This window comes from Ambystoma mexicanum, chromosome 11 (assembly GCF_040938575.1).
Source record: "Ambystoma mexicanum isolate Mex_15411 chromosome 11, UKY_AmexF1_1, whole genome shotgun sequence".
Classification (NCBI taxonomy): Eukaryota; Metazoa; Chordata; class Amphibia; order Caudata; family Ambystomatidae; genus Ambystoma; species Ambystoma mexicanum.
In genome coordinates this window covers 920554571-920582184 of record NC_090934.1, presented here as the reverse complement: position 1 = coordinate 920582184, position 27614 = coordinate 920554571, and the positions used below count along the sequence as shown (strand labels likewise).

Here is a 27614-nt window from a genome sequence, read left to right as displayed (position 1 = left end):
ACTCCGGAGCCCCAGAGCCATTGGGGAACCAACTTAATCGCTCCTTTTCGCAGCATGGCCCATACCTCTTCCAGAAGCTGAGGAAGTGCTTCTCCTGATGGGGAACTGGAGGGATCCACAGACACTTGCGTTGGAACTCCAGGGTGTGTCCTTGAGCGAGAGCAACCGGCACCCATCTGTCGGTAGTGATCTTTCTCCACTCACTGACAAACCTCGTCTATCGGCCTCCCACTGGGGTGCACGAGTAGGGGCCCAATTTCTTGGTCAGTTCAGGCTTGCTTCGGCGTCCCACCGTGCGGGCGACTGTGGTGCTGTCCTCCGCTACCACAGGCCTGGGAACCGCCTCTGTATGCTTCTTGCATTGAGGATCTGGAAAGCTGTCTGTACGACGTTCAGAACGATTTTTAAGACCTGCTCGACTTTGCACTGGAGGAGCTAAAATAAGTAGAGTGGTGCTGCTGGATAGTGCCCAGGGAACGGGCTGTCTCCCATATCCGTCGACTGCCTTCTCAAACAGAGTTTTCCCTTTGAAGGGCATGTCCAGCACCTTCACTTGGATCTTCTGATGGAAATTAGTGGCTTTCATCCAACCCTGTTGACGAGGGCAGACAACGTTCCCCATTTGCCAGAAACCTGTGTTGGCAAGATCCAAGGCCACTGTGATGGCGTGATCCAATGCCATCTTCCCCTTCCTGGAAGAGAGCGAGGACTTCCATTTTCTTATCCTCGGGGATGAACTCCAGGATCGATCCTAGCTTGTACCACAATTCCCTGTCGTACCTGGCCAGGATGGCCAGTGAATGGCTGCCTTGATAGTGGATGCTGCAGTGTAAATCACCTTTTTTCTCCGGGCGTCCATCCTGTAAGGAACTCATGGTGGCAACAGTGAAGACAGACAAGTGATCACAGTTCAAGGGTGTTTATTAAATTGTATGCAGGTTGAAAAACGCCTAATCTACACCTAAATCTAAGATGGATGGAAGCAACCGTCGACCATCAAATGAAAATAAAACACTCCTAGTGGTGTTGTGTCAAATAAAAAGAGCATATACTAAGAAAACTATTGCCAAACCTTGCAACTAATACAAAAAGGGTGTGGTGTTGACAAATAATATGTCAAGATTCAGCAGCTTGTGTCCCCCTTCCCCACGTTTTGAGCACAGGGTAAAGTGGTATCTTGGTGCACAGTACACTCTCGAGCTTCCCCAGAACGTGACGACAGTTCCACATGCAGCTATCGGGGTAGTCGATGGTCAATTCTCGTTTCTCTTGAAAGTCTCTTGCCATCGAGGGCCTATACGTATTCAATAACAAAACAAAAGTTCCTTCAACAAAAAATCAAAGTTTGTTTCCTGGTTTTAATTCGGGCGAGGATTCTTCACCCCTCGGTCCCCCTTTTCCGGCGCTGACCCCTCTTTACTTTCAGCCTGCCCCTTCCAGGTTCACTATGGCTTGTGCTTCATTCACCAATCTTTACGTATTTATGAGTTCCAGTGGACCTCCCTCTTCCGGGTTCACCTTTGTCAGCACAGTGTTTCTCGGGACTTTAGACTTTGCCCCTCTTTGTCAGCATCCCTCTTCTGGGTTCACTCTTGCCAACTTCACCTTCCCATTTACTTTCAATGTTTTGCAGAATTCTTTTCCCTTGCTTTCTCACAATTCTTAGGTCAAAGGCTTTCGACTGTAAGGGGATTTTGCTTCACCTCCTGTATGACCACTTTGACTTCATTTGGCGGTTCTCCTACAGCCTTCTGGTGTCTGCAGTTTCAATCAGACAGGGATCGACCAGACTTTCTCAGAGCAGCACCCACGTGGTGCCGGTCCGCTTCTGCAGCTGGTTTTCCTTCACAATTTCACAGTTCTTTGAACTTCTCTCACTTTGCCACTTTCATTCACCACAGCCCGGTTCTTATCGGTTCTCCCTTCGACTCACTGGCTGTGATGAACTGCTTGGCTTTCCTCGTAGCTGGAGTCTAGGGCGGTACCACAGAAGCAGGTGTCTCCCTCGCTCCGGCTTATCAGGTTCGACACGATCTGTGTACCGTTGACATCTGCTGCAACACACTTGGGCTATTGCTCTCAGTGTTCTGTTTCCTTATGTGGAGGTTTTGCGGGTCTGCATTAAAAAGGGCAAGGTCATGAATCTCCTTGTCAGCCTCTTGATATTCGCTGCCTTTCTCTTCCTCTTGAACTGCTGGGCCTGTATAGTTGTCTCGTTGTGCGGTCTGCCTTGCTCATCTTGTGCTCGCTTGCTCCACCTTTTATCCCTGTGGGGAATGGAAAGGGCCATCAGGTGTGTACGATTCTGATCAATTGCCTGACTTTACCGGACCTTTGTATCGGGACATGTCAGTTAAACGGTCTGGTATTAGTCCGTTCTCGTGTGTGTCATGCAAAAGTGTTTGTGTTGAAAAAGGGGGCAGTGGTTTTCAATGTCCTACGTGGTAGGATGGGGAAAAGATGTTGAAAGAAGGGGGATACTGCATCTCACCCGTCCATGTCCCACTCCCACTCCCCGAGGATCCCCCATCCAGGTGACCCTCCCTCACTGGTCCATCCCCAGGAATTGGATCCAATAGCGATGGGCGTGTCCTGGCCACCTGGATGGCAGATCCCCGGGGACTAGCTAGGGAGACACCTTCAGATTTCTCACAATCCTTTTCGCCTCACTGTCTGGAAGGACTGAAGACGACGAGTATGGGTTAGATGACCGTTTCCTTGCGGCTGCCGACACCACTGAGTCCGGCAATGGTTGCGACCTCAGGCACTTGGGTGCAGAGTCAGGAACCCTATATTTCTTCTCCAGCCTATCCCACTTGGCTGGAGCCGTCCAAGGGTTCTTCATGGGGGCCCTGTACTCCTCCCAAAAATCGTCCAAAAAAGGCACTCCCATGATAGTCTTCCTCTTGGCCTCCTTAGATACAAGAAGCCCTCCTTCTTAGTTTCCTCGGGCAGCAGCTGCAATAGATCAGAAGCCCTGGAGATCATGGAGTGAAACAACGCCAACTCATCTGGTGGGCACACCCTATGTGGAGCATCGAAATGCAGCCATTCACTGTCCGCTCCGCGATGTTTTCGTCATCATCTGTCGTTGTGGCCGCATCCGTTCCCGTACATGTGTCTGCTGGGGGAGAAGGGGCCCGACATGGTGGTGGAGGAGGTTGATATGAGGGTGTCAGATGAAACTTCCTCTTCTTTGCTGGAGGATGATCGGGGACCTGGGGGACCACAGGTACCGTCACCAGAGGCATTCTCATCTGGATCTCTGACACCAAGGTGTATAGAGTCGACAGAATATCCAAGGAAATGTCCCTCAGCTGAGAAGGTAGAACAGGAAAACTAGACCCTGCGCAGTTGTCCTCCTCTTCAATGTCCTCGTGGACTGTATGCAAGGACTCCTGATCCTCGTCGTCCGTGGAGGAGACCTCCATGGGTTGGGCAACGGCTGTGAGGGCTGTTTTGGGGCCTCCCCATCCCCTGCCTTTATTCCACCCTGAGGGTCTTGAACCGGGGACAGGGCTGGTTTCACCACTTCTGGCGTGCCTGCAGACTTTGCCAAAGTCACTGCGGCGGTGTCATGCCTTGAGAGCAGGGACACTTTCTGAGTCATAGGAGCTACCTAGGATCAGCGGCCGTAGCTGCCGTGGTAGTAGTAGTCGACAGAGTCACCAACGAGGTCTTTACCTGTTTGTGTTGAGCCTGTTTGTGTTACGCAGCTTTCTTCTCCTCCGTCTGCGGCTTCTCTGATTTGTCCTGTAGTTTAGTGGGGGGGTAGATGACTTCCTCTTTGAAGAGGAGCTTGAAGGTATGCTGGCGATGGAGGCAGAAGGTGAGGCTGATCGCGCCCTATCCACTTTGGGACCCGCTTCTGCAGTGAACCTGGTGGACTCGGACTTGCGGCTCTTGGCCTCATCTTAGGCCCCCATGGATGAGGCGCCCTAAAAGGAATTAGAAGACCACTCCTCGGACGGCCGGTCCTGGACGAGGCATGACCCTGCTTGGCGCACTAGTCAGATGCCTTGTTCGTGTTAAGCCATGCCGCCAGCCTACTATGCCTGTCCTTTGCCGTCTTCTTGAAGAAATCGAGGAATATCTCGCACTCTACTTCCTTGTAGTCCGCGTGCAGGTAGTAGTGGCATTGCAGGTGCTTGTTGTGATGCTGGAAATGCATTGGAGGGACAGGGCCTCCGTATCCTTGTCCTTTACTGCTTTGTATCATGTGTTCTGTCGTGTTTTCCGCACAGGCGTTCATGTGGGACTCCTGGCGGTGCAGCTCTCTCTTTTGGTTTGGTGAACAGACCCGTGGGATACCCTTATGGCACTCATTGGTAGGGGTACAACCCTGTGCCCCTAGTGTATGTTTTTGGGCACCTGTGTGTGACCCACAGAGCAGAGTATGGGCTGGTGGCATCTCCGTACTGAAATGACTGGTGCCCTGAGCGTCCTCCATTTTGGGATGCCCAGGCCCTGCCATTGGAATCGGTAGATTCCTGATGGAGACAAAAAGGCCCCCATGGCCACTTGCCTTCCATCACCTGTTACCTTGATCTTCCCGAAGTCCCGGAAAAGCCCTGCCTCTGTCCCTTCCCCCTGACTGGCTGTTGGGTGAAAGTTCTGTATATGGTAGTGTGGGGAAGTGCTGACCAGACTGGCTGGAGCCTTCTCAATGACCGTATGTTGTGGGTATGCCTGTGGGTGGGACCTGGGTGAATGGAGTGTGTGACGAATATACATTCTATGTTGTGGTTGTCTAGTATCTGGTGGTTGACACAACAGTTGAGACAGCCCTGCCCGAAACCGGTATGAATGCAGCCTGGAGTGTTGAATGGCTCAGTACTTGTCCCAATACACAAAACTTGTTGTGAGTGTCTGGAGAGAAGTGAATGGCCTGAATGCCCCGTGTGCCGGATTGGATGCCTGCCTGCATGAATGACCGTAGTCGTGATTGGATGCTTGAGTGTGACCCAGCGGAATGAATGGGAGATCAACAGTATATCTGGGGACCTCTCACTGCTAGGAATCGTGTTCAGAAGCTGAAGTCCACTACGACGAGTAAGTGGAGTAACTGAAGCTTGATCCTGAAGCCCTGCTGGACGAGAAGAATTACTGTTGCTCTGCTTTGCAATCTGAAAGCTGCTGTGCTTCAAGAACTGACCCAGAGAGGACCTGGTAAGGCGCCCTCTTCCCGAGCTACGAGGGACCATCGTGCACAGCGGATCTTTTCCTAAGCTCCCTGGTAGACAGACCTTCGACAGGCTGCCGACCCGATACGGTGATTGCTGCGGACCTCCAAAGAGAAGTGCCCGGACTCTTGTCCGCCACTGTCAACGACCGCCGTCGCCGACTGGAACCGCCGTGCTCCTGTTGCCTAAGAACCTCATTGATCCAAGGACGCTCTTGTCGGCATCGTCGCCGCTGTATCTTGCCGGAAAAGGCCTGACCGTTGACGCGCCGAGGAGCAGCCACCTGTGGGTTTCCCACCACCCAAAGACAATAGAGATGTCATGATGCCTAACCCCAGGCATCCGGACCAAGCCCATCAGCCCCGGGAGCAGGCATCTAGACATTTAGTAAAACCTCAGCAGCCCCGGCCTATCTGGGTTCAGTCCTGGCGCCTAAGGCGCCAGGCTCATAGTCATTACTTACCTCAGGCAGACCATGCTGCAAATGACTCCAATCCAACATGAAGCCTGAAAGGGACTATTTTTCTACAGGGATTATTTTTTACTCAGGTGTGGTTCTAGGGACTTCTTACCTGGGACTACTTTTGAGGCTATTTAAACCACACCCGACCAGCAACACACGCTTCGCGTTATTCTGCATCCAGCAGCGTAACACTCACCGTGCCTGCAGCCTGCATCCAGTCTTCTGCCATGCCCGCCTCGAATCCGGAGCTCCTAAAACAAAGAGGAAAGAAAGGGACAAGATTAGAAAACAAACTTATTTCTATTCCACACCTGATTCTGGATCCATCTCGTCTCCGGACCTGTAAAGAACATCATTTCTGCACGCGCCGCACCTCCAGCTGCAGCGCCACGCCAGACTCACCAGTCTTCACAGAATCCTTCGGGTCGGCGCTGCCTCCATCATTTCTTCACCGAACTTCGGCACCTAGGAGACAAAAGAAAACTACAAGGTGAGCCGAGGGAACCAACTAATATAATTCCACCATAGACTTGCCTGATTTACCACCGGAGGCATCCTTTTGTGACTCTCCATATTTTCACATGCCGCATCTGTAAAGAGAGACAAAACAACACGTTTTCCTCGTGCAACATTTAAGGGACAGCGCTGGGTAATACAGACTCTTACCTGAGCGCCACCAGCTGCCACAAAGGCATCTTTTCACGAGCCAGCTGCAAGACAAGAAAGGAAGGGGGGGGGGGGTGGGGAACAAGAGTGAACATCGGACATATTGAACTCTATGAACTTAATACTTACTGGTCCTCACCAGGAACCTCAGAGTCAATACACTCCGGAACTCTCCCGAGCCTTCAAACAAGTGAAGTAACTGGAATCGACGCGCCCCTGCAAATCCACGCAGGATGGAGAGCTCATCTTTCAAGAATATAAGGTGAGATTGCTGTGAGGGGATTTCAGAGGTGATTAGTTGGGGAGGACTGTGGGGGTGCCATCACTTGAATCCACAAGTGGCTAAATCCATCTCTCCACTTGCAGGAGAATATTTCTACACGTTAAGCAGAAAAGATTAGGAGGGCAGATCCAGTCAGTCATCGCTGCACTACGCATCACGTGGGTGGAGACCGCAGCTGTCCAGGTCCGACCTACGCCCCTGTGGGAGCCAGGTGAGCGTAACAAGAGACGCCGACGACTCGACGCCCTTGCTGGGCCACAGTTCTTCAACTCTTTGCGGTCCAGAAATATCGACACCGAGGTGCCCCGCACACCTCTTCCTGGCTGGACTTTTACACTTCCCCGTCAAAGAGCACTGCTAGGAACGACGCGGCCACTTCACCATCGTAGCTCGACCTGTTCTCCGTCGGACGTTCAACGACCTGTGACTCCTGCCTGAAAGGGAGGACACTCAAGAAGGGTTGTCAATTTCCCCGACGAGGAACGCTACAACGCCAAGGTACTTTGGGGTTGCAGAACTGTTGGAAAGTCTAGTGTGAAGAATATATGGACTGGGCTTGTATCTTTCTTCTACAGGTTGCCCAGGTGGGGGGATCTCCACACAGAACTGTGTCTAGGTAACGGGGCCAGTATTCTGCCTATTGCTCAACCATCTTGCTTTCCTTCCTCTCTCTACTGCTAGTTTCCTCTTTATTTTGATCTGTGTGTCACTCTGACCGTATGCACTTTAATGAGATCTAATAACGTTTGTGGTACCACTTTAGAATTATACATATTTGGCATTGTTGATTTCGGAGTACAAAGTGAGTTATTGTGATTGTGTATATGACCTTGAATATTAATTATATAAAGACTGTTTAACCTATACAGTGTGTGTACATTCCTTTGTGGGTGCTTGGGGACTACTCTGTACTTAAGAACCAGCTTGCATCACCTCCTGAGAAGCTAGGCCTTGATTTCTCGTCAATTGCTACCGTAATAGAGAATCTTGGCAGGGTTCTCTGTGCCTCCCCTCTACCATATAGAGAGCGGAAGTGCAGACCCCCCCCTCCGGTCTTTACACTTGTCCTGCACAAACACATTCCGTAGCCCGCATTTGGTGCAGGGCCTGAAGAGGGACCTTTCCTCCATCTCTTCTGTCATCACTGGAGGGCACGAAGTCAGCACAAGATGGCGTCGTAGAATCTTTGATGGATCTTCGCCCTTGAGGGGCGTGGAACTTCACTGGCAATGGGTCCTCGCTGGCGGCACATGAAGAAAAGAGCACACTTTGGCTTCTTTGAACGAAAATTGAACTTTTTCTGTTGAAGAATACAAAAACAAAAACGTACAAATAGCTTGGAAAGCAAACTCCCAACATTGAAGCGTGCAGTAAAAATCGTATGATGGCTTAGGGAGAGGACTGTCATTGGATGGGGGCAGCATGAACCAGAGGACAGTGATTGGTTTAGAGGAGAAATACAGTTATAAAGTGAAAGTGAAACAGTTTTTTCTTTTACCGAGGATTCCCAGCCTGACGACGGGGAATATTCATGAGCATGTGAATCCATGCCAGACCCCCATACTGGAGAACCTTCAGACTTCTCTCCCACCCATCAGCATTGTGGAGGTCCCTACCTGTACTCCAGAAGCAAAGTGCAATGCAGGATATTTTGCCTCTCTGGTGCACTCACAATGTCTGACTCAAGGACTGTAAGCATTAACAAATAACCCCAAGACCCTGAAGAGGGGGCACCGGCAAATTTGTTTCCAAACCTGAAAGATTTCAGCATGTTCATTGTTCACTCACAAGACTGCCAGCTACCTCGGTGAGACATTGCCCGCAAACCGGAGTGGAATAGTTTCAAGCTGGCGGGCAGAATTAATGAAGACTTTGGGCTTCATTAATATCATGACAAATGGCACTGCGGGGGGCTTTGTCCTCACCCTTTGGGGCAAAGGCTTTGCAGGGGCTATCTCCTTATCCTTCAGTGTAAAGACATTACAAAAGTACACCACATTATTCTTTGGGGCAAAGATATTACAGGAGGGTGTGACTTGTCCTCTGGGACAAAGACATCATCGATCAGCCAACCAACTACATTAACCCGAAGTGTCCGACTTACTGAGAGCACCTGGACTGCATCTAAGCCACATCACAGCATTAGGACATCAGAGAAAGAAGTGTTCAGGGAAACTCGACTCCTTGGATCTAGGCGTTCAGCTGGCCATCATCCTGGGCTGATTCTAGGAGCATTTGTTTTTGTTTGCTTTGTAATAGGCATAGACTTGGGACCATCAGTTCTTTAATAGTAAGCATAGTGAGGGCATACTTTATCAGCAGTCTTTTAGTGTAGAATATCCTCTCTGACTTGTTGTGCCATGACCGTACACTGTTTTCCTCAGAGGTTTCTTGCATGAGTTACCCAGACCCTGTAGGTCATCCTCCAACCCAACCGTGAGAATCCAGACTGGACATTGCCCTGAGTGGCAACCATTTGATTCCAGGAAGAAACTCTAAGGACCTGAGCTCAAGGAGAAGAGGTGCTGAAGTTCTGTTTCTCACTTTGGGAACAGGGCAGCTTTTGAAAATTCTACCAGTGGGATGGCTTCTTTATGTTGGTTTAATCTCTGTTTAAATTACCCAGGCTTCCTATTCAAGATTGCCTTTTTTGGTTGTCCCTCAATCATTTTTTCTGAATAAAACCTTCTTATAAAACTGATAATCCTTGTGAAAGTATTCAGCTTATTCCTACCCATGGCACATAAAATGAAATGTTCACATGATTTACACAAGAGCAAAAGGTTTGCGAACTGTACTTAATTTAAGTCATTTTAAGAAGGATATGACTGAATTAAGACTTACAAGTTTACAGTTCATACTACTTGGTTTTTATAAATGTGGATCATGTTCTCTATCTGCATGTGCAATTCTACTAAGGTATTACCATCAGATTGTTACATGAAAGAATATGAAAACATATAAGGGCAATCAGCAATGCTGATGACGTACATCCCATTGCAATCAACCATAGCATTGACAAGATCAGACATTTGATTCATTTGGCAGGACAATATTTAAAAAAAAACATATCAGAAGAGGGAATGGCAAATTGGAACTTGCAAGCAGGAAGGACATTTGATATATTCCTTACAAGCAATAGAGAAAAGACTACATACATATTAACCTTAGCTATGAGAAGACTAGCAGAAGTATAGCTGACCATGCTTTGCGGATTGCCTCAGAGCTCTATTCTATCGCCCATTTTGTTCAAACATTATATGGTGTCGCTTGCAGGTATGATGACTTAGTGTTATCAGTATGCAGACGACACCAAACTTCATCTCAAGGGATCAAGAATATTGGACACCAGAGGGATTGCCTTAACCAGGTTGAGTCCTGGATGCTATCTGAAAGGCTAAAATGTAATGCTGCCACAACTTAAGTTCTCCTGTCAGGCCAATGACGAGATGCAGTCTTTGCTAGCCATTATGAAGAGGGTTGGTATTTCTTCATGGCTTCTTTCCTCTACCCATCCTCTTGGCTTTTGGCTGGACAACAAGTTGGCAATGACTGTGCATGTGGCAAAGAAGTTTCAGCTAGCACTTTCTCAGATATTTCTGCTTCATCAGAAAAACATGTATTCCGGCTGATCTTTAAATCTGTGGTTCAGGCTGTCATTCTCTCTGATATTGATGGGGAAAAAAATCTTCTTATGGGTGCTTTACAATGTACTCTTAGCAGATCAGCATTCCATTGGACAGCCCGCCTTGTGGTGGGTGCTGTAAATGTGGCCATTATTTCCCATATATATGGCCTGCTTGGGCACCTCTCAAGTCCATCACACAACCACTCACCAACTAACTACATCTAGTACCATCCTTTGTTGGTTATAGATATTTCCATCACTATAAAACTCTGCTCTAAACTGAACTGTACTCTCCTGAGTCACAAACTCATGTTTACAGATAACTTATCACATTCGAGAAACATGCATCCCTACTTTGACAACCACAAAATCTCCCTCGCTTTACAGTTGTTTTGACACCGGTATTAGATCCTCCTAGGTCAATCATGGGAATGCTCCTGGTAATGGGTTGGTCAGCCACTGAGAGCCCTGACAGGGCCCTCCCTTTTTGAAGGAAAATGAGTGAACAGGTCACCTCAGTGATGTACTATGGAGAACATAGCAGGGGCTGTGGGGGCGGGGGGGGGGGAATTCCCTTGATTCGTCACAGCTGTTTAAGAATGGCCTCACAATAATCCACAAAAGCCATGATAGGTTTACAATTTTCCTTAAATATTATTGCATGCAGGACTTCAACTAAGGATAGGGACAACATGTTACTGTAGAACACCTCTCAGCAATACACCTTACCTGCACTGCAGTGCAGCTTTTTGAAGTGAAGTGATAGGGCTAATCCTTCCGTGCAGCCACAACTGACAGTGGTAGTGCCAATGCCTGTCAGTGGCCTCAAGGAGGGTCGGAACCAAAGGACAAAACTCCCAGAACAGGGAGAAAACCTTGATGGAGCTTGAAATCCAACTGAATGGCAAATAAGGGGCTGCTTAGCTGAAGACATGCAGGGAACGGGTCGCTGATGCAACCCAACTGGTAATTATAAGTCAACGCAAAGTCCAGATGAACAGAGTCTGAATACAAGTCTCCAATATGTTTCTCACAAATAAATGCTGGTATAGGATTTATTTGTTTATAAGCTTGATTTGCATTTACTCCATTTATCAATTTTCAGAATTGGGAGGTAATAATTGGTAGCCATAATTGTAAGCATATCTTAGCTAGCATGCAAGATCAAAGCACACCAATGATGAGAAAGTCAATTGTTATAGTTACGTTTCAATTCTTTCCAAGTATTAGTTATTCAATGGAAGTAAAAGTATCTTTTGTAAGTAGTTTTACATTTTTTCGCAGTTCTCGTTTTTTAATCTTTAACTGCTACATCGAAAATGTGGGTATGCATCATGTTCAAGAGCGATTCTTGTAGAAAGATTGTGTGTGTTTGGTTTCACAAATCGGTCAATAGTCCGAAAAATGTAGAGGAGAGATCATCTGCAACTGTTGTATACTACCAAAAGAATCCCACTGATCATTAAGCTGATTACTATAGCTTATAACACTGGATTTAGTCCGAACTAATGGTACCAACCCACGTTGCCCAGGTCTGTAGCTGACATGCATGTGGGGGTCTGCATTAGCCTTATTGATTTTCGCTTCGCATCAGATGGAGCTTTTCCGAGTGATGTTCGTTTTTTGGGAGGCATGTTTCAGTCACTTAATGGCTCCAGCACATTTGATAAAATGTCCAAGAAAGATTGACTGATTGTGCTCTCTTCTTGTGAATGAACTTAAGTAAACTGTAACTTTGCCATTTCCCAGATTTGACACTTTTATGAATTTTGCCTCCTTCTAGTACCTACTGTAGTGAATCACGGTGACTACGGAGTAAATTTGTTTTTGGCATACAAACATAAGAATACAATCTTGTCCTAGTCAAATGAGGATCCATGCAAAAGTGTGTGAGTGAGTGAGTGTTTTTTTCATGTACCCTGGAAGATGTTTCTCTTGTTGGCAAGTCTTGCTTCAGTTTGCTCTGGTGTCTCATTTGACCTGGAGAATGTTACTGTTGTCCTCATGTCAGTAATTATATCTTCAGTTTGCTGTGGCATTTCATTTGCCCTGGAGCAAGTTGCTCCTGTCCTCTGGTCGGCAAGTCATGTTGCCGTTTGTTGTTATGTTTCAGAAGCTCTTGATATTGATTTTCGCTTTGCATCAGATGGAGCTTTTCCAAGTGTTGTTCGTTTTTTGTGCAGCATGTTTCAGTCACCCAATGGCTGCAGCACATTTGAGAAAATGTCCAAAAAACATTCACTGATTGTGCTCTCGTCTTGTGAATGAACTTAAATAAACTGTAACCTTGCCATTTGCCATACTTGGAGTGGCGTGATAAAAACTTTTTTTATATTGTTACTTTTCCTCAGACTTCTCATGTACCCCCTCCAACCCCAGCTTGAGAAGAGTATAGGTTGGGCTACACCACCTCACACCAATTGTGTACGGGAGGGAGATGCCATTTTAGACACAGCTTCTAGGCTACACACAGATTCAGACAGATGCTGACGGCGCTGTGTCCGTGACGGCACTTTTTCACGGGTGGGTCTATAAGTTGCCATCTACAAATCAAGTGAGATTGGTTGTGAACTATGAGGCAGCCTGTCACCATTTGACATCCAACTTTGAATTGTTTTGGAAAGTGTTGCATTGTTCTATCGAAAGAGGAAGCGGAAAGCATGAGGGGGAGGTCCACATGTGTTGCTAATGAGTTTTCTTGTAGGGCAAACTTTGCCCTGTACTACAACAAACACCGCAGGATGGATTAACTGCATACCTTCATGAAGAGCTGGCGTTAGGTCTTGAAAGCATGCGTTTACTTGTTTAGTGAAAAGCCATGAAGCATTTTTATAAAATCCTACTAAAAGCCGCCAAAATGCTGTTGGATGTATTCGAAGCTCACAGACCTTTTTGCAGGCCAACAGGGCCCTTTTTGATATGCTGTAATTGGCTATTTTGCATTCGCAGACTCAGGCCAGATCTGCACATTTTAGTAAGGGGAAACCACATTGGTTAGTCAAAAGAGCCACTCTTTTCAGTTTGTGGCCTCGGAACAGTTGCTATATGGCAGCAATTGGGGCCCAAGGAACTTTCAAGGGTTTTGCAGAACTCATCAGCACTGTGGACCAAGGTAATAGTTACCTTTCGTGTGCGTTCGCACATCTACTATGATAACTAGATGGACATTAGTTGCGAGGTATTGAAACCTCTTGTATACCACCTTCTTAGTGAGTTTTTTTTTTAAATTGAATTCTAAATAGTACTCCAAACAATTTGTACTTTTTCACAAAATACAAAATGTAGTATAAGCTACACATGCCAATGCATTTTGGACCCTTGGTCCATCTTCGGGGCCAGTAGCTCTGTATGATTCCAAACAATCTGTTGCCCATTTAACTGGACTGTTTCAGACCTGCAGATCCTTCCTATCACCCGACAGCTACATCACACTAGCTAGAGCCCTCATTTTGGCATGACTGGACTATTGCAATGCCCTCTACGCTGGCACCATGACCCACAATATTAAAAAACTACAGGTGATTCAAAACAAACGCCCTAAGAGCCGCTCTAAACATCCCCAAAAATACTCACATCTCCATGACTAGAAGAAGGAACACCCATTGCCTACCTGTCCAGAAGCGTATCCTTTCCAAAACTCTCACCTTGACGCACAAATGCCTAAACATGTCAGCCCCCAAATACCTAGCAGATAAATTCACTACCATCCAATCGAATCGGCCTGCACGCTCAGCACTCTTGCACTTGCTTTCCACCCCCAGATTCAAACTGCAGCAAGCCGGAGCCAGCAGCTTCCCAGTGGTAGCTGCCAAACACTGGAACACATTCCCATCCGCACTACGGTCAGAAGCCTCCTTCTGGACCTTCCGCAAACACCTGCAAACATGTCTCTTCACACAGGAACAACTAAAATAAATCATGATCAGCAATTAAAATGGTATCAACAACTAATGATCACTGCAACTCAAGTTAACGTAATGCACCCTCTTGTATATGTATACTTCTGTATATGTGCAACTATGTAACTATTGTTTTTTTTTTATTTTTCAAGAACAGCGCCCAGATGCCTCTGGGTTGGGTGCGCTTTACACATGTCTAAATAAATAAATAGAGCTGTGAAAGTCTGTATCACGATGAAACTAGTAACCTGGGCGTGTGCATTCCACCGCATCCATGCTCAGTGCCTCGCAGGTAGCCAACTCAGTGGGTAAATATTGAAAAGCTGAAGTCCGTATGCCACCGCATTAGTCGGACACGCACCTCTCCAATCTCATTCCTGAAATCCTAATGCTATGTCCCAGCAAAGTGACTCCTGACAATGGCCAGCATGTCCAGTTGCCTCATTGGGAGGAACCCAAGTAATTTTGGTCCTGCCCTAGGAAAGGTTGAAAAAAATGGGTGACTTGGTAGTGCCTTGAGCATGGGCGAAGTCATGTCCCAGGCAAATTAACCAGTCGACATGGAGGCACACCATGACTAGTGACCACATTGGGGCAGTTGAAGGAGAACAGAGGATGGCAGAAGGCCATGTCTTGGGCACAGTGTACACTCTGCATGGCGACAGGCAATGACCAGAGGGTGTCTGGGAGGTGGCAGTTCATTGGCACAGGACATGCTTATTGCACAATGGATGCTATGAGGTGGCCTAAAAAAAGCAACCATAACATGACCACCACCATGCACTGCTCATGATAACTCGTTCTGTTCATTGACATGCAAAATTAGTTATTGAAAATAATGTTTAGATCCACTTGGGCTTTGTATTGTGCTGGCCCTCAAATTGATTAAAAAGTGAGCATAGCTAGTATGGAGTAGTACTACTTTTCCTGATCTCTTTTTGTTCATCATGGCCTGGAGAAACTGTGCTTACATGCATGTCATTTATGTGGTCATGTGAGGCCTCATGAGCAGTGCATGTTGGTGGTCATGCTACAGTCGCTCGAAGAAACATAACTAGCGAAGTTGTGAGGTTTTGTTGTTTTTCACTGCAACAACAAAGTTTCTTCACTGAATTACAAAGGTTTTTATCAGATAAACTAAACCATTGCGTGTCTTTAACCAAAATATTTCACTGAAAGCGGGTGTATGATATACACTAATATACCTAATGTCAGTGTTTTGCCTGTGGCTTGACTTTCAGCAATGCCCCAGGCACTCAAAGCAAATTCACTTGGAACGGCCTATGGTCATGCCAAGTGGGATGCTGTGCAAAGATTCCCAATGTACCCACTGTGCCCAAGCAAGTGGGCACTGTGCCTCGGGCATGCCCTTCAGCCACGCGCCCAGCCATCACTGGCCCACCTGCTGCAGCTATTCCCAGTGGCCATGTTTACCAAGGCACAGTGTTTGAACTGCTATGGCACATGGGGGTAGGGTGCAACCTTAAGCAAACTGAAGGCAACACTGGGCCTGGCCTGTACCCATGTCCCATGAGGGCCAGGGCCTTGTCTTTAGGGATTCAGCTGGAAACACCCAGATGACATGACAAGCCACTAATAGCACCAAGGACCTGGCCATCTACCTGAAGTTGCTACTAAGCAGGATCTGCAGCCATGCCCATTGGCCATGGTGGGTCTCTGGGCTACGGTTAGACTTGCAAACCTGGTTTGCAGATTCAAGCTGGGAACATAAGTACAACCACTCTGCATTTATATCAGTTTTATTGCCATATTCCACCCCCTGGGGCTCCCCTTAGCATCGGCAGGATGAGGCAGAGGGCTACAATAAGCCCTTGTTAAAATGAGTGCAGGTTCCATGTCGGCAAGGTCCCTAAAAAGTCAGTAGACAACAATGACCAGTGTTTGGAAACATTTTCATGGGCCCAGACCAATCAGATTGGCTGTTTTTCCTCTAGGCAATTTGGTTGACCCGTTGCGGATCTGGTGCTGCAGATTAGTAAATCAGGGCCCTGAAAATGGCCCTCTAGCTCCGTGAGACATTGGCCACTTTTTGGACAGATTTTAAACAATTAGATGGATTGTCACCAATCAAGCAAATGCACTTCTCCAGATCCAGACATCTGTGCTTTGCCAAAGTTTGCAGCAAACCCATTTAGCAATTCAAACTATAGGTGAGAGAAAAATATGCCCTCGGACAAACTGTGTGGTTAATGAACATTTTGTACTTAGAACTTTTACCCATCTCAAATCCCCCATACAGAACCTTACAAAACTTTGCAAAAGAAGTTAGAGTTAGGTCTTTATTGTTTTGGAAGGTTTTCTGAATCATACGCTCCTATCATCGGAACCATAACTACAAAGCAGATATCGCCGAGCAGTAACACATACGTTAATGAAAAAGGGTAGTTAAAAGGAGGTCATGGTTGCAACGCAACCCTACAAATTCACCAGTTAAGGTCCCTAAAGTAACCAAAACTCGTCCACTAGCATAGTAAAAACAAGGATAAATCGGTCGATGAGCAAATCCGGCCAATGACCACCAAACTCGATTCCCGTTTGCGCCACTTGGTCCTACGAATGTACCACAGGATTACTAGTGTTGTTAGCGTAGTGTTGATCGCCTTTTTCGGAGACCACAGTACTCCTTGGGGATTAGGGTGGATTTATCGCTGGCAGCAATTTCGCAGATCTTTGGAGAAACTATCATACTTCTAGTATGGCAGTTTAGTAATGCATTGGTAACAGAATTACTGCGGCATTCCCGCCATTTTCACCCACACCACTGTACTTGTAATGAAGCCCAATGTGTCTTCTTGCATGGCAACTCATCACTCTCACCAAGAAGTTTAGTACTTCTAGTAGTTTAGTTTAGTACTCATGTACTAGTAAGTACATGAGAGCCTGGCATTTGAAGTCAATCAATTATTTATATACCGGGCACATTGGCCAAGAAGCATCCCTACATACTATTGCCCACTTGCCCTAATAGCACCACCCATTGCTTCTCTCCACAAGCCACTAAACAAAAGATAAATGGCCCTACATTTGCCATACACCTCCCTAAATATCTACCCAATGACTCAGACCCAGACTGTTTTCCAGAGACCAGATACCCTGGGTCTATACTGCAACCTCACTAACATTCACAATAAATGGCACTCTACACAGCCTTACCGTTCTGGTGAGGAGTAGTCGTAGGTCATGAAACTGAAGCTGTCCACCACAGCTGCAAGCTGCTCAAACTCCTTCCTTCCGAACATTCCCAACTGGTTAGTGCTGCAAGGAAAATAAAAGGGACTTTCAGCTGCATTATATTCCAGGTGACTTTGTTTTTCATTTTTAATATATTTAGTATTCATGATGACTTGCAGTAGTTCCTAAAACGTTATCTATACTTTTTTTTAATTTGTTTTGGTCAATACCGACCTTTACAAAATAACAATAAAATGAAGAAAATGTACATTTGTATTCCTTATATCAATCATAAAAGGTTGTTGTTAAATGCATTTCAAAGTAGCACTTAAAAATGTCATTTAACTAAAGGGATTTAAAAGGTGAAAGGAGGAGTCCATCAAAGAAGAAAGGAAGGGAAAAGAAGAAAACGTTTCTATACTTAACCAGTGGATCTGCTAAGAGCCCTACTCAATACGTAATTATTTCTGCCTTTGGTAAGCTTCTGCTTCCCTCACTGTGTTCTTCCCCCTATGATTGTAAATCGCTCCATTGCTTCCCAAGCTAGGTCTGTGCTCAATAAATACCCTTATAACAATAATAATAAGCGAGGATCAGCACAAAATATGCTTTGAAAGCACCATGATGACACAGTGAGCGGATGCACATCACTTGGAAAGGTCTCCAACTCAGTCCCACCAGGTAACAGCTAACCTGGACTTCAGCAAATTACCAGTCACTACAGCATCTTAGTGTCATTCATACCAGCATAGAAACCAGAAGGTTAACTGCCATGGCCCTTCCCACGTCCCACTAGCCCACTGGAACCACTGGCCACCCACAATGCCTTCTTCAGTGTCAGCCACAATCGAGCAGTAAATGTTTTCTCTCCCATGAAGACACTGGTGCCCATTGAAAATGTACGATTATTTGTGTGTCAAATTTCATTCTAGCCCTCTCGCGCTTTGCTTCAGTCTCAGATGCTGCTTGCAGGGGCAATCTGGTGTCCTTCCACCTCCATGACCACCTCCTACCCACTACTACTGTTTCCCTACTCTAGGCTCTCTTATTATCAGCATGAATTCGTCAGGTGGTCAGTTTTTCTTTTCCAGTGTAGCAGAGCGCCTTCGCCCCAACGTACAGGTAACATCTATATTAAGCCAATCTTTGAGCCACCTATGACTTAGTACAAGCAGCTAACCAAGTCTGTGTGCAGGGTGGCAGCGTGTGCACTGGTGGCTCCAACCTGAGCAGCAGAAAAGGCAGTCCTTTGGGTGAAAGAAGAAGAAAACAAAGGGGGAGGGACAAATTAATGAGGGGTTAAAAACTGTTAAAATAAGGCAAGGAAAGACCATTGAAGAAGCTGGGGGAGCAGGGATGATGGTACAAAGGCATGAGAAACAAACAAGGATGTGGGAGGAAGGTGAGCTCAGGGGCAACACGTTTGTCTTGGAAGCAAGACAACGCAGTGCAACAAAGGTTTCAATCCCGATCCCGCGCTTAGAAATCACTCGTTGGTATTAAGCACGTTGTAAGAGAATAATAATAATAATAATAATAATGTGTGATTTAGTGATATGAAAACAATATTGATTAAAACGAAGACGACAATTAGCAACAACTTTATTTTCGTGATATGGCATAATTTCTGAGAAGTCTGGTTATTTAAACAAATAACCCACTTCTTTAACTCTTAATCAGTCTCTTCTCATTTTTTATTCTCATTCTAGGAACATGTTAATCCTAGAATACCTCCTCACTCCATGATTCATACTCTTCTACTGCTTGTTTTCTTTCATCTTCCTTGACTATTTGGCTTGATTTACATTTCAGACTGATATCTTTAACTTTCTCTTTGACCCAGGAATGCTAACATATGGATTCTGGGCTCTCTTTCTCACTTCCTTCAACAACAACTTTTTCCAACTTTGTAATTTCAATTCCAAGTGTGCACATATAACCCCTTTCTTAATGTTCTCCCCAAAACCATGTCTCTTATACAGATCTATTGGATCCCAGCACCACCTTTACGCCTTTGAACTTCCAAAGCATCTTTGTATCCCACCACCTTCTTACTGGTCAAGTGTTTGCAGTACCTATTGGGGTTCTATTGGGGCACTTCTGGGTTCTCAGCAACACTTACGTTCAAGCATCTCTGTAGGATCACATGCTTCTCTGGACTCTCTGTGCCTCTTAGGGTCCAGTGCTTCTCTGAGTTTCACGTTTACATGCTTCTCGGGATTCTGAGCACTTCTCTGTAGACCTAACACCTCTTCAGGTTCACTTCACTCTTCCTCACAACCTCTGGGCATACTCTACCTGTTCAGGTTCTTATGCTTCCTTCTCAGCACCGTCAGTAGTGTCAGTTTCTTGATGTTCATGAGCCTCCCTGGCTTGTAAGTACCTCTTGGCATCAAGTTCCTTTCATTCTTACCATCCTAACTCAGGCAAACTTTTTCTGGTTCAGTTTACCACCTTGTCTCTCCAAAACGATTTACTCCTGGTCCAGGCACCGACAGTCCCTGACTTAGCTGGGTGCTTTAAAAAACATCTAAATCTCCTTCCTTAGATCATCCCGCTCCCAAGGATCAGGCATTGCCTGTTCCCCCTCACAGAGATTGGTTTATTCATAACTTATCGATCCCATGTTCCTCTCATTACAGGAAATTTTAAAACGTCCAACCGCCATCTTGGTTTTGCCTTCTTGCTCCATATGCAACATTGGTGCTCTCCCAGGGCATCCTCTTGACACAAGAAATTAGGTTTCTTAGGCCACAAGAATCGCAAATCGCCGACCCTCCGTGGGTCACCAGCATCTGCAACCATGTCACTTCCTTTGCAAGTATTCTGCTTGCATACACTGTTAACATCTCGTATCTAGCTATGGAATGCTCTGAATGCCCTGGTAAGCTTCCTAGAACTCGCTTAGTGAAACAAGGCAACAGGAAGCGAATAACGCATGGCTGTTCGGGCGATAGGATAAGCAGCCCATTGGCTTATATTGCAATAAAGGCATTTCTCAAAAGGCTGGAAGCTGCACAAGCCCACCAGTGTTGTTGAAGCATCAGTCACAGTTCAAGTGAGCAGAGGGAATGAGACGTATATAAAAAATACATTTTTGGTCAGTGAGTTGTGCTTGGGTTCTCACAGATGTAAGTATCCTGTGACATATGCCTTGTACTATACCAGTTTGCTATGGGCATTGTAAGCTCATTAGCTTGTCTGTGCAAGGCTTATCAAATCTAACATTTTCTGACATACCCAAAGAATAGAAAGACAACTAGAATGCCGAAAGAATTCCATTAGTTTTGTATTGTTATTTTTTCGCACCTCACTGACAAATTCAAATTGCCTCTATTTAGTTTTAAAACAAAGGGTCGATTAAATCTACTTATATGCCTGATAACACGTGCCTGCCTTGATGTGTCTTGGTATCAGGGTGATGTTTTATAAGCAGTGGGATAAGCAACACAAATTATTGATAATATACATTTCATTTGCTTAGATTGTTCCACCAAATAGCATGCAGCCTAGTTTTTGCTTCTCTGCGCACAAGTGCACCAATTAGGTTGACGAGAATGCTGATGCACAGGTGGGACTTTTGTGGTACCCGGCTAACACCTCTATGAGGGACCTACATTAGAGGTGGAAGCTGTGATCAATGGACAGACACCTTTACTAGTTGTGAAGTTGAGATGGTTGACCTATCACAATCTGCTAACACCAGAATCACTGTTTGAAATGTTCGAGCTTTTGGTCCTCACTGACTCCTCATTGGCTCTGGTGTGACCTCAAAGACAAACACAGATTGTTGAAGTAGAGTTGAGCCCAAGTCAATGAGAGTTATTTCTCAGTAGCCCTTTCTTTTGAACCTCTATAGGACAATTATGACAGAGACTAATGAGCAGGTTTTAGGTGGGGTTATTACTGGGTTTCCAGTTTTTGCATTGAATTCTTGCACAGGGATCACAGAAGACTTTGTTTGTTCAGAGCGCATGGAGTTCTTCATGCTATCTTCTGTTCCATCAGCAGCCACTGGAGTGCTTTGAACGTTGGGTTTATGTGCTTGTGTTAGGATGGTACAGACCGGCACTAGCAGTCTTTTTAAAAAGGTTTTGGCAGTTTGCACGTTTGTGTTTTTTTCGGGAGGCCTATGTGTACATTACTGAAGTAGTCTAGCCATTACAAGATCACTCATCTTGCAAGGTTTGAGAAACCAGAGGGTATCCTCACTCCTAAACCCCCAGGACTCATTTCTCAGGTGGCCAGGGAAAGGCCATCTCTCTTGGATCTCCACCCTGGGGATGGAGAAGCAAGGGAGGGTCACCTGGGTGGAGAGTCCTTGGGGATTGGAAGCGGGTGCACCCAAACGAGACATGGTATTCCCCTTATTGATAACCAACCTAAACTTTCCCACAGATTTCTGGATTGAGAGTAATGGATACCATTTTTTAATTTGTTTGTTTGCATATAAATTGAAACATTTTTTTTGCTAAATCATTAGTCTTTAAAATCACAAAGCAACGACGGAATAAACAAAAAAGCAGAAAAAACAAAACACATTTAAACTGACAAGTCAAATTCCACGCTAATGGTTATGTTATCGTGAGACAAAGTTTCCGTTATTGACTCTTTCCTTGAAAACTCAAACCAATTTAAAATAAAAAAGAGACACGTGGATTGATACGATTTACATAGCCAATAACGTCAGATGAACAGAGGTTCCATAAATTTTGTCTTCGCAATAACATGGTTCGTTTTGTTCCCTACACAAGACTCGAAAAGATAGGACTTGGTCCTTTATCAACAGTTATCCATTCATCTGAATGCCATCAATTAGTTCAAAAAGTACAAATTTTAATAGAAAGTACAAAATTGTCTAAAATACATGATTAAACCCTCTAAAAAGATACATATGTATCGTATTAACAAAGACAAACATCATGCACAATCAATTCTAAAAAATCTTAGAGATACTGACTTTACTGATCTCTAATTAAATCCCTGTTGTGTAGTTCTTCTAGATCGGAGTTACGATTATGATTCATCGTTATCTTTTCTATTCTTCTATTCTAATTCTATTCCATTATTAGAATTAGAACATCCCTTCACTGGAATATTCAATTCACTCAGACAGTTTAATTAATTAGACTGACAAAAAAATTCTCGACATGTTTCAGTCCTCTATGTGGGTCTTGGGACTTTCTTCAGGAGTGGTCAATGTGAGGGGTTACAAGTGGGCTTTGGCCAAGTTAGGAATCCTCTGGCCTTCTCTTAGAGATGATAGTAACTGTTGATAAAGAAACGATAAAAAAAGAGAATCAATTTATGTTTCTTCCGACACCTTTAAAAGTGTCAAAGAAGACAACAGGGTCCTTTTGGTTACCTGGTCTTCTTAGTGTGCGGGCTTTCTTGATTAGCAGGCAAAAATTTGTCCACATAGGTTGGGCGTTATTTTCTTAAGAGGAAGGATCTTCCTACAGAATCTGCAAACAAATAAATGTTTTATTTGCAAGAAAGTTTCTTACAGCCTTCAGGTTAAAAAACGCAATGCATTCTGGTGGTCGTAGTTCCTTTGAGGGGTCATTTAGTTAAAAGAGGTGTGGTATCCTTTCAATAGTGATAGGTACTCGTTTATATAGATTTCTAAACAATGTGGCGAAACCTTAGTGGCATTTCCATTGTGCATAAACTCTTAGAAAAGGTTGCGTGTTGTCAGCTTACCATTAGGTTTAGTCCAAAAAACTCTCTTCGTGGTTTTTCTTGCCACGGGGTTTTGCGGATGTGCTAATAGTTTTCTAGCTTCTGTCTTGCGGCTTCTACAGGTGGTTTCTGAAAACAAACCACAAGGAGTATGTCCATTAGTTATAAAGGGATTCCTGTTTTCCGTTACTGAAAACGGATCGAAAAAGGCTGCAGTTCAACCCTTCTACAGATGTTCTGAAGCTAAAATTTAGTTAATATTAGCACAACTTTAGCTCGATAGAACCTGAGAACAGGTAAAATGGAAAACCGTCCATAAATTTGATTCACCGTGCATGCCTGCCTCGATAAGGCCTTAGTTGTGGTTTTTAGTCAACAGACCATTGGCACCTCTGACATGGTATCGCTCAGCCAAACTCCTAGATATTTAAACAAGGTGACTTGCTCGATGTGTTCACCATCTAGTGACCAAGAGTAGACGCGTTTGCCTCAGTTTGAGTTCCCAAATGTTAGTATTTTAGTCTTAAATTTGGTGATTTCAAGGCCATTGGCGGTAATTAAAGGCGAAAAGGTGTTCAGTTGCCTTTGGAGTCCCACCGTTGTTTGGTCTACTAATGCAATGTCGTCAGCGTAAAGTAAATGTTGCCTACTGCCAGAGGAAAAATTCTTGGGTTGGGGTATGTGTGCTTTAACTCTGCTAAAAATAAATTAAATAGGGCTGAAGCCATTAGGCAGCCTTGTTTCACTCACCTACCAGTCAACATTTCTTCAGACAACAAGCCAGACTTGTTGATCGAACAAGTAACGATGTGTCTTGATGCATGGCTGTTTTTGGTTCAAGAATAGATTTCAGGCATTTTTTCTATTTCAAGTTAGTCCAGAGCTTTGTGAAAAGGAGGTATAAGAAGGAAGGAAGCTGTGCTCTTGTTTTCCTTTATAGATTTCGACTTATTTTCTGATTAACAGTATTAATATTTCCTTGTCAGCTCATTGCTCCTTTTTACATTTGACTTTTTATGTTCTTGATTTATGGTAATCTTATTTGTATGAGGTGTTTTATTTCTCTTCTTTTTCTTTCGAATATGCTTTGTGTAAAAATAGTCATAATGTTGACTAAAATGCACAATAAAAATAAAAAAAAATAAAAAGAAATTAGTCCAGAGCTTTTGACGATCGACCTGGTCGAAGGCTTGGACCACATCGATAAATGTCATATAAATTTTGACTTTTCTACTTTGGGCACGTCCCTTTAGTATGTTAATGATAAAGATGTTGGCATGATGGAAATCCGCATTAGCAACACTCTGCCAGATGTTCTTTCATCTTCAGGTTTGTGAGTCCGTCTGGTCCTGGTGCTCTGCAGTTGTTTAATTGACTGATACGCTGTATGATGTCATCAGGACTTGACGCAGAGACCCACGGCCCAAGACTTTCTATCGGGGGATCAAACTAATTGATTTGTTGAGGTGTCATAAATAATTTTACAAAGTACTGAGTCCAAATGGCTTCACCAATAGGATTTGATTGTTCTTCTATTGGTTACACTCTGATTGTATTAATGCCGAAAATGCCTTGGTTTTCTTACATGCCAAAGTTTTCAACATAGCTTCTGAGTCAGATTGATATAATGAAAATCTCATGGAAGATAGCCTGTTTCTGTATTTTCTCTTCTCCAGACAGAAGATTTCATAGTCTGTTACAAGTCTCGATTTTTTGGCCACTCTTTTCAATTTTATCAATAGTTTTCTCTGATTCACTAACTCCTGGTTATAGATATGAAGATGGTGGCTGAGAAGTCGCCTTCTGTTGGATATGTTGCAGCAATATGGTTCCAGAAGTGGCATATAGTTTACCACCAATTGCACAGCTTCAAGATCCATTGTCAATTTTAGAATATTTTGAGGTTTTAGTTTCAATCTAAACCCATCGTTGCTCACCGTCATGTTTGGTGGCATTTTTGCCTGACAAGTAGTCGTGGTTGCCTGTTACTCCATGTGCAGCAAATGGTGGTCACTTTCTTTTGTTTTGACAACCTTGAAGGATGTTACAAGTGGTAAAAAAGGTTGTGATACAAAGACAATCTATGATGGGTGAGGAACCCACGCCTTCTCATGTCATCTGAAGTGGCATGTCTTGTTTTATGTTCCCGTTTAACAAATGCATGTCTATGTTGGTCATCAAGTTGTTCCACATTTTGGCTCCCGATAGTCTGGAGAAATTGGAGACTGTACTTTGAGAGTCAGCTGTGTTGACAATACAGGAGGTGTTTAAGTCTTCACAAACAATCACGTATCCTATTTTCTGTTTCATGCATGCGTCATCGATTAGGTCAGCAATGTGATGAATTAATTCTTCATTCGTTGTTAGTGCAGGATTCCAGTATGCATTGATCACTACCACTCTCTGTGACGCTTCCGACTCTTGAGAGGTCGTTTCATTTTCCATTCAATTAAGATTTCTTGGGACAAGGCACACTCTGCTATACATTTCACTAATGTTAACGGACTTCCAGATTTTATTGCCGTCAACAGACCTGAAGATGGTCACTCTTCTTTGTGCTTTGTCGCCGCACTCAATGAACGCTATGCAATTTCACCACTTTAGTACTGGGATGAAGAAGATGCCTGCAAAGTGTTGTGAATGTCAGGCATGTCCCATTAATCAAGGTCAGGCAAACTTATTTGAGAAAGCACACCTGCAACCTGTTAAATGGTTGCAGGTGTATAAAATGAGAGAGAGAAAACACCGCAGGGAGAAGCAGCAGGGAGGCCTGTGTGACCAGGAGGGAACCTTGTTTTGGGAGCAGCGAGCCGCTAGAGGGAACTGCTGTGAGTCGGTTTGCCGTGTGCAGCACGCCAAGACACTGGTGACTGCAGCGAGAGGTGGTCTCATGCAGCGTGGCGTGAGAGCTGGGTCCTCATGAAGCGGACTAGGGGCACAGAAGGGAGTCGTGTGGAGAGGCCGTACCTTTCACTTTGAAGAGAAGAACAAGTTACTTTCTTACCTGGTAACGTTCTTTCGATGGGATGGTCCGACGACGTATTCCATATCTATGACATGTAATCACCACAGCTGTGCTGCTTCGGAAACTTTTTTCGGCGTCTGTGTCCTGCGTCGATGTCGTCGATGCACCGTCGTCGAGGACCTCCTCCGATGTCATCCGATGTGATAAGTAGGACGCACGACTCCCGTAGCCTCAGTTGTAGTTTTTTCCCCCAGAACGTGTGACATTAGTCAACTGCCAGTCAGACACAAAGCCTTGCGGAACGTAAGCTGCAATCGCAAAAGAAATTCTGCAGCGGGGAAGGCAGGGCGGGAGCGATATGGAATACGTCGTCGGACCAGAAAGTAACTTGTTCTTCGAGGGGATTGGGTCCTCCGACGTATTCCATATTGATGACAGACTCCCAAAGCAGTACTAGAGCAAGGAGGAGGGAAAGAATTTAGAATCAAAATTTAGAATAGCCAATCAAATAGCAGAGCAAAGGACCGCCTTGCCAAAGGCCAGATCCTGTCCTCGGATGGAATCGAGGGAATAGTGACGTACAAATGTATGTACTGAAGCACAAGTAGCTGCATCACAGATGTTGCGAATAGGAACACCCCTCTGCAGGGCAGTAGATGCAGCCATACCCCTGGTAGAATGGGCCCGCAAGCCAGCCGGTGGGTCCTTACTCGCCAAGCGGTAACACTCCGAGATGGCCAAAATAATCCAGCGAGACAAAGTCTGTTTCGTCACAGCTTGCCCCAAACGCTTTCCAGCATAACCAATAAAGAGTTGATCGTCCACTCTGACCCGGGACATGCGTGAAACATAAAAGCTTAAAGCTCTCCTAGGATCAAGCCTATGGAGCCTCTCCTCTTCCTTACCAGGATGCGGAGGAGGATAGAATGCCGGAAGAACAACCTTCTGGGCCAAATGAAATTCCGTCACTACCTTCGGAAGAAAAGAAGGACGAACTCCAAGGACAACCCTGTCCTTGTGAAATACAGTGAAGGGTGGCTTAATTTAAAGTGCTTGTAACTCACTCACTCTGCAAGCGGAAGTAACCGCAACTAAAACACAGTTTTCAGAGTTAACAGCCTCAAAGGGCAAGAATGTAAAGGCTCAAACGGAGCACCCATAAGAAACATAAGAACAAGGTTTAGATCCCAACCGGGCACAGGAAAGGTGACGGAGGGAACACATTAGTGAGCCCTTTCAGAAACTGTGAAATTAAAGGGATTTTAAAGTAAGAACACTCTTCAGACGAGCGCTTAAAGATGGACAGCGCCGCCAGGTAACCTTTAATGGTACCCACTTGCAAGCCCCTGTGGGCCAAAGAAAGTAAAAAGGACAGAACCATGGGGATGTCGCATGCAAAAGGATCCACATTCTGAACTCTGCACCAGTCGCAGAACTTACGCCAACGGCAACGGTACAGAGACTTTGTTGCTGGCCTTCGGGCCGAAAGCAACACCTCCATCACGTCTTCAGGGAGGTCCCAATCCTTATACCTCAATCTTTCAGAAGCCAAGCGTGAAGGTTGAGGGATCTGACCTCTGGATGGAGAACCTGACCCCCCTCCCGTGAGAGCAGATCGTCTCGGTAGGGAAGACGACGTGGAGGGCAGATGGA

At 45.2% G+C, this 27614-nt stretch overlaps 1 protein-coding gene across 3 annotated transcripts in view; it reads right to left on the bottom strand.

Annotated features, from left to right (window-relative positions):
- The window catches only part of CHID1 (chitinase domain containing 1), a 1865353-nt gene that overhangs the window by 831564 nt on the left and 1006175 nt on the right, over positions 1-27614 (bottom strand). For all 3 annotated transcript variants that reach the window (XM_069624010.1, XM_069624012.1, XM_069624011.1), the window contains one exon: positions 17297-17398. In XM_069624010.1, the coding sequence (XP_069480111.1) occupies positions 17297-17398 (102 nt within the window). The remainder of the gene's footprint in view (positions 1-17296; positions 17399-27614) is intronic.